General features: G+C 43.3%; 1 protein-coding gene across 1 annotated transcript in view; it reads left to right on the forward strand.

Moving 5' to 3' along the window:
- Positions 1-3,338: 3,338 nt before the first annotated feature.
- CREB3L1 (cAMP responsive element binding protein 3 like 1) overlaps positions 3,339-19,343 on the forward strand; it is a 134,761-nt gene continuing 118,756 nt past the window's right edge. The window contains exons 1-2 of the mRNA XM_056527647.1: positions 3,339-3,416; positions 4,073-4,096. Of these exons, the coding sequence (XP_056383622.1) occupies positions 3,360-3,416; positions 4,073-4,096 (81 nt within the window). The 5' untranslated portion in view covers positions 3,339-3,359. The remainder of the gene's footprint in view (positions 3,417-4,072; positions 4,097-19,343) is intronic.

Here is a 19,343-nt window from a genome sequence, read left to right on the forward strand (position 1 = left end):
TTTTAAAGGGGTACTCTCATGGAAAATCTTATTTTTTTTTTTTTTTTTTTTTTTATCAACTGGTGCCAGAAAGTTAAACAGATTTGTAAATGACTTCTATTAAAAAATCTTAATCCTTCCAGTACTTATTAGCTGCTGAATACTACAGAGGAAATGGTTTTCTTTTTGGAACACAGAGCTCATGACCGCAGTGCTCTCTGCTGACATCTCTGTCCATTTTAAGAACTGTCCAGAGTAGGAGAAAATCCCCATAGCAAACATATGCTGCTCTGGACGGTTCCTAAAATGGACAGAGATGTCAGCAGAGAGCACTGTGGTCATGATGTCAGCAGAGAGCTCTGTGTTCCAAAAAGAAAACCATTTCCTCTGTAGTATTTAGCAGCTAATAAGTACTGGAAGGATTAATATTTTTTTAATAGAAGTAATTTACAAATCTGTTTAACTTTCTGGCACCAGTTGATTTAAAAAAAAAAAAAAAAAGGTTTCCACGGGAGTACCCCTTTAAGTTACTTATTACAACCTTTAGGTGGTGATATTGGGTTCAGTGGGAGCATGTTGTGAGCATGCTATATGACAGAGTTTCCCAACCAGGGTGCCTCCAGCTGTTGCAAAACTACAACTCCCAGCATGCCCGGACAGCCAAAGGCTGTCCGGGCATGCTGGGAGTTGCAGTTTTGCAACAGCTGGAGGCACCCTGTTGGAAAACACTGCTCTGTGACAAGCGCAGAGAGTAGGAGGAAGGAGGGGAAGCTGTTCCCAGCACTTGCTGTCTATGGGGTAATTCTGTATTATTAGGGTGGGAGGTAAGGACTGGCCATCTTCCATATAGAATTTAGAGGGACATAATACTGTGGGGGGAAACAATAGCCCAGGGAAAAAATACCAACAAGCAAAATACCTCCCCCACAAAACTTCCAGTAGATCTAATATATGAAGAAAATTTAAAGGGACACTCCACTAGAAAACATCTTATCCCCTCTTCATGTCAGGAACTGTAGCAAATCCCCATACAAACCTCTCCTGCTCTGGACAGTTCCTGACATGGACAGAGGTGTCAGCAGAGAGCACTGTGGTCAGACAGAAGCTCAAAAAGGAACTCAACTTCCTCTGTAGTATTCAGCAGCTGATAAGTACTGGAAGGATTTTTTAATCGAAGCAATTTACAAATCTGTTTAAAGGAGAACCCCGGAAAAAAAAATGTGTCCCCCATACGGCAGTAAAAAAATAAAGATGTACATAGCTTTCTCCACTCCCCCCAGGGCCTCAGGCTCCGCCGTGGTCGGAGATTCATACTGCGCTCAGCCAATCACCAGCCGCAGCGAAGTCCGACTCGGCCGGCGATAGGCTGAGCGGCAGGGTGAGAACACTTCAGGACACAAAATTCTTCACTACACCGACACCTGCTGCCGAAGCCGAAAACGTCACACTGCCGCTCAGCCTATCGCCGGCCGAGTCGGATTTCGCTGCGTCTGGTGATTGGCTGAGCGCAGTATGACTCTCCGACCACCGGCAACCAGGAAGAGGATCGTGGCGGAGACCGGAGCCGGGTACCGGAGGCCCCGGGGAGGAAGGTATGTACATCTTTATTTTTTTACTGCCGGCAGTATGGGGAACAATTTTTATATTCCGGAGTTCTCCTTTAAAGGGTAGCTCCCACCATCCTATTTTAATTTTTTTTCTGTCCCTGCCTATTGCCAATCTATCCCTAACCCCCTCCCTGCTTTTAATTTTTATTTTTACTATATTAAACATAACTTTTTTTCTGCCTGGTAGTGTGCTCACTACCAGGCAGACTTCCCCAGCAGGCACCACGTCACTGATGCCTGCTGGGGGGGACTTCCGCCCTTAGTTCATCTACACAGGGTGCCTCCAGCTGTTTCACCACTATGACTCCCAGCTTGCCCTGACATCTATTGGCTGTCAGGGCATGCTGGGAGTTGTAGTATTGAAACAGCTGGAGGCACTCTGTGTAGATAAACTATTAGCTAGTTACATGCGGCGCTGCGGCGCTAGCCCGTTCCCTCCGTTTCCCCCTCCCCCTGCACCATACCCCATTCCCTCCATCACAAACCCTCCCCCCCCCCCGCATATCCCGTTCCCTCCATCACAAACCCCCTCCCGCATTCCCCGTTCCCTCATTACACTTACTGCAGAGTCCGGCAGCGGGCGTGCAGGGATAGCGGCGGCGACGAGGCGGCGGCGGCGATGTGTGGGAGGAGTGGCCTCCCAGCCAGTGGCCGGGGAGCCAATGCGCTCGCTCCCGCCTGTCTGATTGACAGGCAGGGAGCGAGTGCAGCCTAACTGAAAAAGGACTGATTGCCAGGCCAAAATCAGTCCTTTTTCAGGCGTGACGTCACGCCAGGCTGCAGCCGGCCACTAGGAGGGAGACCCCTAGTGGCCGGTTTTCAAATGTAAATTAAACCATTTTAATTTAAAAAAAAATAATAAAAGTATATTAGAGATATGTTGTAGTACATAAGAACTACAACATATCAAAAAATAAAGTTGGTGACAGTGCCCATTTAACTTTCTGGAGCCAGTGGATATAAAACAAAAAGTTGTTTTCCACCAGAGAACTGCAACCTGGGAATCCAAGCGGGAAAGTCCATAACTTCCTTGTGGCGGTTAAGGTTGAAAAATGGGGGTTTCCCTAAACAAGACTCCTCAGTTTAGCGCGGGATGAACCAATGAGATCTTTTCTGTAGTGGGAACTATAACTATGTCCTGCTCTAAGATGCACTTTGAATGAACTGAAAATAATTGAGATTTGAAGAGCTGTTTTATTTTATTCTCCGCAAATGACCATAAATGCTGCCCCGGTGACCTTCATCGCTATATGATTGTTACCGTCAAACCCAATGGGAGCGCAGGAAATGATATTTACCTTACATCAAAGAGGAAAAATAATGGAGCTTAGGGCCATATGGCTTTAATACCGGGATTTGATTTCTAAGCCTGATTGACTTGCAATGTTTATTCTTATTCCTTTAGTGTTTATTCTGGGTTACGTCGACTATTTCTACTTGTGTCATATTCAGTGTAGTAGGTGACTATATAAAGCTGGAATGTGTACCCTTTATGTGTGATTAATGAGCTTACTGGGGGAGATTTATCAAAACCTGTGCAGAGGAAGCGTGGTGCAGTTGCCCATAGCAACCAATCAGATTGCTTCTTTCATTTTCCACAGGCCTCTAAAGAGGCCTGTGGAAAATGAAAGAAGCAATCTGATTGGTTGCTATGGGCAACTACACCACTCTTCCTCTGCACAGGTTTTGATAAATCTCCCCAACTATGTATAAAATGAATGCATTTACTATAGGTGCACATTGACCGGACAGCAAGAGGGCCATCAGCTCCAAATGTATTCAAATCCCAAATTTTTAAAGGCCTATTTGAGAAAAACCCATAGAAAAAAAGTCACTGATTACAACCTAACCAAGATGATTGCATGATCCTTAAAGGGGTTATCCAGCCAAAGAGCAGCACCCGCATTCTATGCGGGCCTACGTCTCTGGTTTCTCAAAGCTCTTTGGAGCGTGGCGTGGCGTGGCATCTCCAGTCCCAGAAACAAAGGGGGAGATTTATCAAAACCTGTGCAGAGGAAAAGTGGACCAGTTGCCCATAGCAACCAATCAGATCGCTGCTTTCATTTATCACAGGCCTTCGTGAAAATGAAAGAAGCGATCTGATTGGTTGCTATGGGCAACTGGGCAAGTTTTCCTCTGCACATGTTTTGATAAATCTCCCCCAAAGAGCTTTGAGAGACTAGAGACGCAGGCCCGCATAGAATGTGGGTGCTGCCCAGAGATCGCGGGGGGTCCCAGCAGCAGACCCTCAGCGATCAGACATCTTATCCTCTTACCTTTCCGTGCCCCAGACGGTAGGATGTGTGGTGTCCCGGTACCGTATGGTATACCGTACCTTGTATGGTGGTCCCCAAAGACAGAGTTACTTTGCTCCAGTAGGGTCCTCCTGGTGGGATAGCCCCTTGTCACCTCTTCCTTCTTCAATTTTATGATGTTTACATGTATATGTAATTATATATTTAATTATTGTGTGTCTTCTAATAAAGCTGCCGTTTGATGTCCCTGGGATGGTGAGTGCGTGTTCTTCTTTCTCTTCGCATACATATTTTATTTAAGGTTGAATATAGTGTTGCAGGACCTTAGGTCACATGATTAATGTTAATTCTATTAAAGGAGTACTCCGGCGCGCACTTTTTTTTTATTTTATCCCGTCCGGGCTGCAAAATAAAAGAAAACACACTTTCTCTTACCTGCCAATGAGCCCCCGGAGCTCCGGTACAGGTGTTCGGTCCCCGAGCTGTATTCTTCTTACTTCCTGTTATCCCGACATGTCACACGGAGCTTCAGCCTATCACCGGCCGCAGCGATGTCCCGCCTCGGCCGGTGAGAGGCTGAAGCTCCCTGTGACGTGCCGGGCTAACAGGAAGTAAGAAGAATACAGCCCGGGGACCGATCACCTGTACCGGAGCTCCGGGGGCTCATTGGCAGGTAAGAGAAAGTGTGTTTTCTTTTATTTTGCAGCCCGGACGGGATAAAAGGAAAAAAAAGTGCGCGCCAGAGTACTCCTTTAAGGTATGTTGAAGGACCTTCTTAGGTCACGTGTGTGGTCACATGTCTAGACTATAATTCCTTGTAAAGTGAATGACAGATAGTATGGACCAATGAGCTCAAGGCCAGCCCCTGCCCATATAAGGGAGCTGCCAGCCAATCCTCGCGCTCTTGGGTTCCGGACTAGCAGAGAGGAGAGATCCGTGCAACTTACAAAGACAAGCTTAGGCCTGAAGCCTGCCAGCCTCAGCCTGAATCTGATCGTGAGTTACGATACCAATCCCTGCCAAAGCTAGCGTGACTGCTGGACCTAATCTCAATCCCCTAAATCCAGCGGAACAGCGCATATACCTCTCCTGAGCTTAAGACTCTCACGGTCCCAACCAACTGTCAGGATCCCAATAGACTCTTGTACAAAGACTGTTCCTGTTTAATGTTGCATAAAACCTGCAGTAAAAGTTCCGACAGTTTTCTGAAAATCTCCAGTTGTGAACAATCATTTATTATACCTCCCTATCGCTCTTGGGACGGGTGGCGTTAGGACAAAACTTTACAGAGGAGCCCTCACCCTAGCGCCACGAGTTACCGCACAGCTACACCCCATATACCCTACAACCACAGGCTACCACAGATGCTTCTGAAATGCCCCTGATATTAAATATTTCCATTTCCTATAAAATAGCAAATCTTCCTGGGACATATCAATTTAAAGGCTATTCCTATATTTTTACTTTTTAAATATGAGACCGGGGCAGCATAGTTAGTCTAGTTATTGATATACTTCACTTACCTGGGTTTGGTGGCTGGTATCAAATTTCTTTGTCTTTCTTTTCCCTGGAAGTTCATTTTTGGCCAGGTCATGTGATCAAAGGGAGTGTGGCTGTGCTGCAATGGGTGGGGAGACATGTGTTGGAGGAAAATAAATCACATCTCACCTTGAAACAAAGGATCCTGGGTATTGTAGTCTTAGGGAGGCCACAGAAACAGGAAGTAACCAGTTCCCAAAACCAGGACACAGGACATAGCCATTTACCACCAACACAAGCACAGATCCTTGGCAAACATGGTAATTACAGTATGGCATTTAATTGCTAAAGTCACATTATGTTGGATTACTATGTCAGACAGGCGGGCGCCCGAAAATTTGCATATGCGCATATTGATCCCTCCCTTCTTTTAGCTCTTTTATCACGCAAATTTTATGGTGAATGTGCATGCAAATTTTATGGTGCATAGTAATAAAAGGCTGCGAATATTGCAAATATACGAATTTTGCGAATATATGACGAATATTCATCCATATATTCGCAAAATATCGCAAATTCGAATATGGCCTATGCCGCTCAATACTAGTAGGCAGTTATAAGTCAACATTCTTTCTTATCCCAACCCAGTTGTGGGCCGGAACACAGGGGCAGTGATCTGTTGCTCTACAGGGCATTAGATGAAGTCATCTTGGAAGACAAATCAACCTACCGTATTTTTCGTCATATAAGACGCTCCGGCATATAAGACGCACCTAATTTTATAGGATAAAAATCTAGAAAATAAAGATTCTGAACCAAATACAATGTAAAGTATAGGACAGTGATCTTCAACCTGCGGACCCTTCAGATGTTGCAAAACTACAACTCCCAGCATGCCCGGACAGCCGTTGGCTGTCCGGGCATGCTGGGAGTTGTAGTTTTGCAACATCTGGAGGTCCGCAGGTTGAAGACCACTGGTATAGGAGGTAATATTCACGTGTCCCCGCCGCTCCGGACCCGTCACCGCTGCCCTGGATGTCGCCCTCCATCGCTGTCGCCGCGTCCCTGGGGTGTCCCCGTCGCTCCGGAACATCTCTGCTGCCCGGTATGCTCGCTCTCCGTCGCCGCCATGACGTCGCTACGCACGCCGCTCCTATTGGATGACGGGACGGCGTGCGTGACGACGTGATGACGACGAAGGAGAGCGCCGGCCATGCAGGGGATCCCGGGACGGAGCAGACACGGAGGAGGCAGGTAAGGTCCCTCCCGGTGTCCTGTAAGCTGTTCGGGACGCCGCGATTTCACCGCGGCGGTCCCGAACAGCCCGACTGAACAGCCGGGTTAGTGTTATTTTCGCTTCAGACGCGGCGGTCAGCTTCGAAGGGTTAAAGGGGTTATTCAGGAAAAAACTTTTTTTTATATATCAACTAGCTCCAGAAAGTTAAACAGATTTGTAAATTACTTCTATTAAAAAATCTTAATCCTTTCAGTACTTATGAGCTTCTGAAGTTAAGGTTGTTCTTTTCTGTCTAAGTGCTCTCTGATGACACCTGTCTCGGGAAACGCCCAGTTTAGAAGAGGTTTGCTATGGGGATTTGCTTCTAAACTGGGCAGTTCCCGAGACACGTGTCATCAGAGAGCACTTAGACAGAAAAGAACAACCCTAAAGGGGTATTCCAGGAAAAAACTTTTTTTTATAAATATCAACTGGCTCCAGAATGTTAAACAGATTTGTAAATGACTTCTATTAAAAAATCTTAATCCTTTCAGTACTTATGAGCTTCTGAAGTTAAGCTTGTTCTTTTCTGTCTAAGTGCTCTCTGATGACACCTGTCTCGGGAAACGCCCAGTTTAGAAGAGGTTTGCTATGGGGATTTGCTTCTAAACTGGGCGGTTCCCGAGACACGTGTCATCAGAGTGGACTTAGACAGAAAACAACAACTCAACTTCAGAAGCTCATAAGTACTGAAAGGATTAAGATTTTTTAATAGAAGTAATTTACAAATCTGTTTAACTTTCTGGAGCCAGTTGATATATATATATATATATATATATATATATATATATATATATATATATATATATATATATATATATATATATATATATATATATCTATCTATCTATCTATCTATCTATATATATATATCTATATATATATATATATATATATATATATATATATATAGATATATCTATCTATATATATATATATATAGATATATCTATCTATATATATATATAGATATATCTATATATATATAGATATATATAGATATATCTATCTATATATATCTATATATATATATATATCTATATATATATATCTATATATATATATAGATATATATATCTATATATATATATATATATAGATATATCTATATATATATATATATATAGGTATATCTATATATATATATATATATATATATATAGATATATATATATATATATATATATATATATATATATATATATATATAAAAAGTTTTTTTTCCTGGAATACCCCTTTAATACAGGGCATCACCACGATCGGTGATGTCCTGTATTAGCCGCGGGTCCCGGCCGTTGATGGCCGCAGGGACCGCCGCGATAGGTGTGTATTCGCCTTTTAAGACGCACCAACTTTCCCCCCCCCAGTTTTGGGTAAGAAAAAGTGCATCTTATACGGTAAATGTCACATAGTCTAAATCTGGCTTGACTTTAATACAACTCCTGTGGTCCTACAAGGAGAAAACCCTCCCTGGATGTGTCCGGAATTGCTCTATATTTAACCGTATAAGGAGGTTATCCACATGTATTATCATAGAAGTAGCTAATAATCTCCTCAAAGGACCCACCTTGGCATCTATCGGCCCAAGCAGTAGTTGGTATCCAGATTCCTTACGAGAGAGCTTAGCAGGGAGATCATTACTAGCTTGTGGTTTCTTGCTCTGTGAGTGCGGTGGTTTTCCGAGCTGAGCCGGCCCTACACCTAACACCATAAAGCTGGCGTGAAGATAGGGTTTGCCTACTGTGGGATGCCGTAACCCTCTCCATGCAGTAGATCCTCGCCATTCTTGGCCTAGCTGCTTATTATAGGCCACGGTTACTATTTGCAGAGGGCTGATGAACTCTATTTGAAGTCGTCCACACATTGAAATTAAAAACAGAGTTTTACAACCGCAGGATTAACATGCAGCACAACACCCCGGCGTCTTCCCTCTTTACATACTCCAGCATTACCACAAGGGGTGTCTCATGACATGGTGGTGGTCTTTCAGCTTTACATTGTGGTTATTTGTGTTGAAAGCTGGAAGAAACCTATGTGTGTAGTCTGTACGTATATTTAAAGGGGTTATCCAGGAAAAAATCTCCCCCATAGAGGACAGATACCTACCTAAATGTTTGATAAGCCTGGCCACCATCTTTTTTTTTTCTGTATTCCATGCATCAGGCACATTGTAGCTTCCAGTGTGTCATGAGTTGTTTACATGATGAAGAACATAGAGGGAGATTTATCAAAACCCGTCAAGAGGAAAAGTTGCTGAGTTGCCCATAGCAACCAATCAGATTGTTTCTTTCATTTTTCATAGGTCTTTTCCAAAATGGAATAAGCGATTGATTGGTTGCTATGGGAAACGAAGCAACTTTTCCTCTAGACAGGTTTTGTTAAATCTCCCCCATAGAGGATAGATCTTTTCTCTATATTTCAAAGAGAGGTTGTGGAGAAGCTTCGTCTAGAAGATAGGTCTACCAGAGATGGAGCAATGGAGCAGTTCTTACATTGCGGCTATCTGTTCTCGCTCATAAAGGAAGGTCTCAAGTGCAGAACTCTCCTCTAAGACATTAATTACCCCTAGTAGGGCAAGCAGACAGGGGTCATATCCTGAGACAACCCCTTTGTTAGTAGATAATATTTTATGGCATGTTTAGAGCATGGATGACCATTATACAGTGATCCCTCAACTTACAATGGCCTCAACTTACAATTGTTTCAACATACAATGGTCTTTTCTGGACCATTGTAACTTGAAACCAGACTCAACATACAATGTACAGACAGTCCAGATCTGTGAAATGTGTCAATGGCTGGAAGAACTGACCAATCAGAATGGGCATTCACTGGTAAAACCCCTGAATTACTGAAGCGTTTACACTGACTGGTGTCTGGTATCGCCCCATACAGTACAGGGAGGTATTACATGTTCTGTACTCTTTACCTGTATTACTGAAGCATATGCACTGACTGGTGTCTGGTAGCGCCCCCTACAGTACAGGGAGGTATTACATGTTCTGTACTCTTTACCTGTATTACTGAAGCGTATGCACTGACTGGTGTCTGGTAGCGCCCCCTACAGTACAGGGAGGTATTACATGTTCTGTACTCTTTACCTGTGCCAGGGTTAGCTGCTCCTTTGGACACCAGGTGAGGGCGGCTCCATGTTACTTTTTTAGGACACTGTGTTCTGTACAGGACCCTGAAGAAGCTCCTGTCCTCTACATAGACAGTGATTACTGCTCCCAGCAGATCTTTATTACTTTTATATGTAAGGATTTGCTTTATCTCTATTAGTTATCTACTTATTTTTCTTTAATCCCCACTTTTTCCTATTTTGGTGGCTTCAGAACCAATTACCAGGTTTCCATAGAGTTCTGGTCTCAACATACAATGGTTTCATCATACAATGGTCGTCCTGGAACCGATTAATATTGTAACTTGAGGGACCACTGTACACTATCACGATTGATCATAATCGCTTATTTTCATGCTTCTATTTTTATTAATTTCATTAACCTTATTGAACCAAGGACGGGTTCGGGAAGCAGGTGCTTCCTGTAGAGATACGCTAGTGAATTATTTGTATTGGAATTATACCCATATCTGGTTCCATATAATAACTTGGATTAGGTAATAATTTAATTATTCTGCGTTCTCTGGCTCCTAAGGCTAGATCCATATCCAAGTATTCTCTTGTCCCATGTGGGGGAATTTGGCAACCAATACTTAGCAATGAAACACAGAGTTGAAACTTTCAGTCACCTTGATGTGGGATAAGCCAAATACAGTCAGTACTACTGGGGGGCAGATGGAAAATCCTCTACCCGTCATTCACGTTTCCGTTATCCTTTGGCGTCTCCGTTATGTCTTCTATACTGATGCATTCTATTGGGGTCCCCATCCCCTCCCCATTGCCAATATGAACCCAATGAACGGAGCTGCAGCCAATTAAGATGAATAGACAAATGTTATTTCATATGGAGATGCATCTGACAGCCAAATGTTCGTCATTTTGACAGGACCCTCACAACTCAGATCAGTTTTTCTTGGGATCACTCATGGTTTTCGCGATCATGTTTATAAGATGAAATGATGAACAAAAAGTTTAGAATTAGATTTTGCAGTTTGCAAAGGGAAAAACAAAAAGCAAAAAAATTAGATAAAAGTAAATATTGAAAAGACCAACTCACCGCCTTGTAGACACTCTAGATTGGAAGGACTTCTGGTGGTTTAGGAAGCACGGAACAGGTATCCAAGCCGCATACTTGGTGTGAACAAGTCCATACCCCCAAAAAAACGTGCAGGTTCCAGCTCCCCAAAAGAATATATAAAAGTCCAAAATTTATTTCACATACATGTATTTAAAAATAATGAAAATCACATAAGGTGGTTTTAAAAGCATAGCAGAAAAGCCAGGGATAGTACACACAGTGATGTTATAGAACAGGCATAGTACACACAGTGATGTCATAGAACAGGGATAGTACACACAGTGATGTCATAGAACAGGGATAGTACACACAGTGATGTTATAGAGCAGGGATAGTACACACAGTGATGTTATAGAACAGGGATAGTACACACAGTGATGTTATAGAGCAGGGATAGTACACACAGTGATGTTATAGAGCAGGGATAGTACACACAGTGATGTTATAGAACAGGGATAGTACACAGAGTGATGTTATAGAGCAGGGATAGTACACACAGTGATGTTATAGAGCAGGGATAGTACACACAGTGATGTTATAGAACAGGGATAGTACACACAGTGATGTCATAGAACAGGGATAGTATACACAGTGATGTTATAGAGCAGGGATAGTACACACAGTGATGTTATAGAGCAGGGATAGTACACACAGTGATATTATAGAACAGGGATAGTACACAGTGATGTTATAGAACAGGGATAGTACACACAGTGATGTTATAGAGCAGGGATAGTACACACAGTGATATTATAGAGCAGGGATAGTACACACAGTGATGTTATAGAGCAGGGAGAGTACACACAGTGATATTATAGAGCAGGGATAGTACACACAGTGATATTATAGAGCAGGGATAGTACACACAGTGATGTTATAGAGCAGGGATAGTTCACACAGAGATGTTATAGAGCAGGGATAGTACACACAGTGATGTTATAGAGCAGGGATAGTACACACAGTGATGTTATAGAGCAGGGATAGTACACACAGAGATGTTATAGAGCAGGGATAGTACACACAGTGATGTTATAGAACAGGGATAGTACACACAGTGATGTTATAGAGCAGGGATAGTACACACAGTGATATTATAGAGCAGGGATAGTACACACAGTGATGTTATAGAGCAGGGATAGTACACACAGTGATGTTATAGAACAGGGATAGTACACACAGTGATGTTATAGAGCAGGGATAGTACACACAGTGATGTTATAGAGCAGGCATAGTACACACAGTGATGTTATAGAGCAGGGATAGTACACACAGTGATGTTATAGAACAGGGATAGTACACACAGTGATGTTATAGAACAGGGATAGTACACACAGTGATGTTATAGAGCAGGGATAGTACACACAGTGATGTTATAGAACAGGGATAGTACACACAGTGATGTTATAGTGCAGGGATAGTACACACAGTGATGTTATAGAGCAGGGATAGTACACACAGTGATATTATAGAACAGGGATAGTACACAGTGATGTTATAGAACAGGGATAGTACACACAGTGATGTTATAGAGCAGGGATAGTACACACAGTGATATTATAGAGCAGGGATAGTACACACAGTGATGTTATAGAGCAGGGAGAGTACACACAGTGATATTATAGAGCAGGGATAGTACACACAGTGATATTATAGAGCAGGGATAGTACACACAGTGATGTTATAGAGCAGGGATAGTTCACACAGAGATGTTATAGAGCAGGGATAGTACACACAGTGATGTTATAGAGCAGGGATAGTACACACAGTGATGTTATAGAGCAGGGATAGTACACACAGAGATGTTATAGAGCAGGGATAGTACACACAGTGATGTTATAGAACAGGGATAGTACACACAGTGATGTTATAGAGCAGGGATAGTACACACAGTGATATTATAGAGCAGGGATAGTACACACAGTGATGTTATAGAGCAGGGATAGTACACACAGTGATGTTATAGAACAGGGATAGTACACACAGTGATGTTATAGAGCAGGGATAGTACACACAGTGATGTTATAGAACAGGGATAGTACACACAGTGATGTTATAGAACAGGGATAGTACACACAGTGATGTTATAGAACAGGGATAGTACACACAGTGATGTTATAGAGCAGGGATAGTACACACAGTGATGTTATAGAACAGGGATAGTACACACAGTGATGTTATAGTGCAGGGATAGTACACACAGTGATGTTATAGAGCAGGGATAGTACACACAGTGATGTTATAGAACAGGGATAGTACACACAGTGATGTTATAGAACAGGGATAGTACACACAGTGATGTTATAGAGTAGGGATAGTACACAGTGATGTTATAGAGCAGGGATAGTACACACAGTGATGTTATAGAGCAGGGATAGTACACACAGTGATGTCATAGAGCAGGGATAGTACACACAGTGATGTCATAGAACAGGGATAGTACACACAGTGATGTTATAGAGCAGGGATAGTACACACAGTGATGTTATAGAGCAGGGATAGTACATAGTGATGTTATAGAGCAGGGATAGTACACACAGTGATGTTATAGAACAGGGATAGTTCACACAGAGATGTTATAGAGCAGGGATAGTACACACAGTGATGTTATAGAACAGAGATAGTACACACAGTGATGTTATAGAACAGGGACAGTACACACAGTGATGTCATAGAACAGGGATAGTACACACAGTGATGTTATAGAGCAGGGATAGTACACACAGTGATGTTATAGAGCAGGGATAGTACACACAGTGATGTTATAGAGCAGGGATAGTACACACAGTGATGTTATAGAGCAGGGATAGTACACACAGTGATGTTATAGAACAGGGATAGTACACACAGTGATGTCATAGAACAGGGATAGTACACACAGTGATGTCATAGAACAGGGATAGTACACACAGTGATGTTATAGAGCAGGGATAGTACACACAGTGATGTTATAGAGCAGGGATAGTACACACAGTGATGTTATAGAGCAGGGATAGTACACACAGTGATGTTATAGAACAGGGATAGTACACACAGTGATGTCATAGAACAGGGATAGTACACACAGTGATGTTATAGAGCAGGGATAGTACACACAGTGATGTTATAGAACAGGGATAGTACACACAGTGATGTTATAGAGCAGGGATAGTACACACAGTGATGTTATAGAACAGGGATAGTACACACAGTGATGTTATAGAACAGAGATAGTACACACAGTGATGTCATAGAACAGGGATAGTACACACAGTGATGTTATAGAGCAGGGATAGTACACACAGTGATGTTATAGAGCAGGGATAGTACACACAGTGATGTTATAGAGCAGGGATAGTACACACAGTGATGTTATAGAACAGGGATAGTACACACAGTGATGTCATAGAACAGGGATAGTACACACAGTGATGTTATAGAGCAGGGATAGTACACACAGTGATGTTATAGAACAGAGATAGTACACACAGTGATGTCATAGAACAGGGATAGTACACACAGTGATGTTATAGTGCAGGGATAGTACACACAGTGATGTTATAGAGCAGGGATAGTACACACAGTGATGTTATAGAACAGGGATAGTACACACAGTGATGTTATAGAACAGGGATAGTACACACAGTGATGTTATAGAGCAGGGATAGTACATACAGTGATGTTATAGAGTAGGGATAGTACACACAGAGATGTTATAGAACAGGGATAGTACCCACAGTGATGTCATAGAGCAGGGATAGTACACAGAGTGATGTCATAGAACAGGGATAGTACACACAGAGATGTTATAGAACAGGGATAGTACACACAGTGATGTTATAGTGCAGGGATAGTACACACAGTGATGTTATAGAACAGGGATAGTACACACAGTGATGTTATAGAGCAGGGATAGTACACACAGTGATGTTATAGAACAGGGATAGTACACACAGTGATGTTATAGAGCAGGGATAGTACACACAGTGATGTTATAGAGCAGGGATAGTACACACAGTGATGTTATAGTGCAGGGATAGTACACACAGTGATGTTATAGAACAGGGATAGTACACACAGTGATGTTATAGAGCAGGGATAGTACACACAGTGATGTTATAGTGCAGGGATAGTACACACAGTGATGTTATAGAACAGGGATAGTACACACAGTGATGTTATAGAGCAGGGATAGTACACACAGTGATGTTATAGAGCAGGGATAGTACACACAGTGATGTTATAGAACAGGGATAGTACACACAGTGATGTTATAGAGCAGGGATAGTACACACAGTGATGTCATAGAACAGGGATAGTACACACAGTGATGTTATAGTGCAGGGATAGTACACACAGTGATGTTATAGAACAGGGATAGTACACACAGTGATGTTATAGAGCAGGGATAGTACACACAGTGATGTCATAGAACAGGGATAGTACACACAGTGATGTTATAGAGCAGGGATAGTACACACAATGATGTTATAGAACAGGGATAGTACACACAGTGATGTTATAGAGCAGGGATAGTACACACAGTGATGTTATAGAGCAGGGATAGTACACACAGTGATGTTATAGTGCAGGGATAGTACACACAGTGATGTTATAGAACAGGGATAGTACACACAGTGATGTTATAGAGCAGGGATAGTACACACAGTGATGTTATAGTGCAGGGATAGTACACACAGTGATGTTATAGAACAGGGATAGTACACACAGTGATGTTATAGAGCAGGGATAGTACACACAGTGATGTTATAGAGCAGGGATAGTACACACAGTGATGTCATAGAACAGGGATAGTACACACAGTGATGTTATAGAACAGGGATAGTACACACAGTGATGTTATAGTGCAGGGATAGTACACACAGTGATGTTATAGAACAGGGATAGTACACACAGTGATGTTATAGAGCAGGGATAGTACACATAGTGATGTTATAGAACAGGGATAGTACACACAGTGATGTTATAGAGTAGGGATAGTACACACAGTGATGTTATAGAGCAGGGATAGTACACACAGTGATGTCACAACAGAGAAATAATAAAGTCACAGTATATGGATAAGGCGCACAGTAATGTCACTATAGTAAAATAGTGTGCACAGTACAGGGATCATCTGCTAGTAATATTACAGAGCAAGATACATATTTTTTTGTTTTTGAATAATAATAATAAAAAAAAAAAAAAACTCCCCTCTTTTTTTCTCATGATGCACTTTTTGTGGCATTTTTCCTAACAAAAAAACAAATATTTGTAGAGGAGTTTTTGATTTGGAGTTTTATCTCCTGTGGTTTTCTTATTACAAGTCGTGTGATTCTTCCATCATGTGACTTAAAGCTATTAAAGAATTGGAGGAGAAACCGCCAGAAAAGAAAATGCCCACATGGGTTTTTTTTTCCACCTTTAGAAGACACAATTTCTTAAAAGATAAAAAAATAAACCCTGCCATGCCGAAAGCATACAGCCCTTTTAAAAAATTGCCACTTAGCCTAAAAACGCCACTTGAGGGTAAAAAAAAGGCAAAAAAAATGTTTTAATAAAGTGTGCATGTTATTTCATTTTATTTGGAGGCGTTGACCATTATTGTTTAAAGGGGCCTCGCCACTTCCCCTCGTGACGTCACACCATGCCCCCTCCATTCATGTCTATGGAAGGGGGCGTGACGGCCGTCACGCCCCCTCCCATAGACATGAATGGAGGGGGAGTGGTGTGACATCACTACGTCATACTGTTTAGAATGCCGGGTGCGGCAAGGGTGCTGCACGGAGATCACTGGAGCCCCGCGATAAGACATCTTATCCCCTATCCTTTGGATAGATGATCATAGATGTCTGTGGGCGGAATACCCCTTTAAAGGACATCTGCAGCCTAAATACACTTATCCCCTATCTATAGGATAGGGTATAAGTGTTTGATCGCAGGGGGTCCACAATCTACCAAACGGGGGCCCTGGCATTGCCGCGCTGTGCTGCGGCTAATGCACGTAGCGTCGACCTCACTGAGGTCAACAGTACGCCCCCTCCACGCCCTCTCCCCATACAGCTCTATGGGAGATGTGGGGAGACATGGACACTGCATCCCTGCCTCCCCCATAGAACTACATGGAGGAGGTGTGTCGGCCGCGACATCTCGCTGCGGCCTGCACACCTCCTGCACGGGAGAGCCGCAGCAGAGCCGTTGCCCCATGCAGGAGATCGCGGCGGGTCCCAGCGTTCAGATCCCCGTGATCAAACACTTATCCCCTATCCTGTGAATAGGGGATAAGTGTATTTAGGCTGCAGATGTCCTTTAAAGGGGTATTCCAGGAAAAACTTTTATATATATATATATATATATATATATATATCAACTGGCTCCAGAAAGTTAAGCAGATTTGTAAATTACTTCTATTAAAAAAATCTTAATCCTTCCAATAATTATCAGCTGCTGAAGTCGAGTTGTTCTTTTCTGTCTGGCAACAGTGCTCTCTGCTGACATCTCTGCTCGTCTCGGGAACTGCACAGAGTAGAAGAGGTTTGCTATGGGGATTTGCTTCTACTCAGGACAGTTCCCGAGACAGGTGTCATCAGAGAGCACTTAGACAGAAAAGAACAACTCAATTTTAGCAGCTCATAAGTACTGAAAGGATTAAGATTTTTTATTAGAAGTCATTTACAAATCTGTTTAACTTTCTGGAGCCAGTTGAGAGATATATATATATATATATATATATAAAAAAAAAGTTTTTCCCTGGATAACCCCTTTAATGTGCTCTCGTATAAGGATAATGCACGGATAAGGAATAATGTGTAGGACTGCATTCAGTTTTACCTGCCTCCTTCCATAATTCTCTGTAACTACACCTCATGTCTGAGGGTAAATAGGCCGCCATTGTTGTTTGGTCATATAGCAGCGGCTATGTCCGATATCCTGGTAGTTATGCCCATGTCAGCAATCAAGATGGTGGACAGACGTCAGAGTTTGTTCTTCTAAAATGCATATTAAAGGTGGCATGGAGAGAAATGGAGGATTATAAATGGTATTGTACACCAGGTTGGGGGGAATGGGATGATTTTATGCCCCTGCTGTAGTTATTCCTAAAAGAAAAATGTTACGGGACAATAACATTAAATTGCTTTTTTCCATTGAATAATTCCATCAACATATTTGAACTGATTCACATATTTTCCCGCTGTTAAAGGGGTACTCCGGTGAAAAACATTTTTTAAATTTTGAAAAAATTTTTTTTATTAAATTAACTGGTGCCAGAAAGTTATACAGATTTGTAAATTACTTCTATTTAAAAATCTTAATCCTTCCAGTACTTATCAGCTGCTGTATACTACAGAAGTTCTTTTCTTTTGGAATGTCCTTTCTGTCTGATCACAGTGCTCTCTGCTGACACGTCTGTCCGTGTCAGGAACTGTCAAGAGTAGGAGCAATTCCCCATGGCAAACCTCTCCTGCTCTGGACAGTTCCTGACATGGACAGAGGTGTCAGCAGAGAGCACTGTGGACAGATATTGAAAAAGAAAAGAACTTCCCCTGTAGTATACAGCTGCTGATTGTTACGCCGAGCGCTCCGGGTCCCCGCTCCTCCCCGGAGCGCTCGCAACATCCTCGCTACTGCAGCGCCCCGGTCAGATCTACTGACCGGGTGCGCTGCGATACCACCCCCAGCCGGGATGCGATTCGCGATGCGAGTGGCGCCCGCTCGCGATGCGCACCCCGGCTCCCGTACCTGACTCGCTCTCCGTCGGTCCTGTCCCGGCGCGCGCGGCCCCGCTCCCTAGGGCGCGCGCGCGCCGGGTCTCTGCGATTTAAAGGGCCACGGCGCCGCTGATTGGCGCAGTGGGTCTAATCAGTCATTCACCTGTGCACTTCCCTATTTAACCTCACTTCCCCTTCCCTTCCTTGCCGGATCTTGTTGCCATCGTGCCAGTGAAAGCGTTCCCTTGTGTGTTCCTAGCCTGTGTTCCAGACCTCCTGCCGTTGCCCCCGACTACGATCCTTGCTGCCTGCCCCGACCTTCTGCTACGTCCGACCTTGCTTCTGTCTACTCCCTTGTACCGCGCCTATCTTCAGCAGTCAGAGAGGTTGAGCCGTTGCTAGTGGATACGACCTGGTTACTACCGCCGCTGCAAGACCATCCCGCTTTGCGGCGGGCTCTGGTGAAAACCAGTAGTAACTTAGAACCGGTCCACTAGCACGGTCCACGCCAATCCCTCTCTGGCACAGAGGATCCACCTCCTGCCAGCCGTATCGTGACAGAAGTTCCACTGCCAGTTGTCGCCGACCTCACCACGGTGGTCGCCCAGCAGTCGCAACAGATAGCGCAACAAGGCCACCAGCTGTCTCAACTGACCGTGATGCTACAGCAGCTACTACCACAGCTTCAGCAATCATCTCCTCCGCCAGCTCCTGCACCTCCTCCGCAGCGAGTGGCCGCTTCCGGCCTACGACTTTCTTTGCCGGATAAATTTGATGGGGACTCTAAGTTTTGCCGTGGCTTTCTTTCACAATGTTCCCTGCACTTGGAGATGATGTCGGACCAGTTTCCTACTGAAAAGTCT

This window comes from Hyla sarda, chromosome 6, assembly GCF_029499605.1.
Source record: "Hyla sarda isolate aHylSar1 chromosome 6, aHylSar1.hap1, whole genome shotgun sequence".
NCBI lineage: Eukaryota > Metazoa > Chordata > Amphibia > Anura > Hylidae > Hyla > Hyla sarda.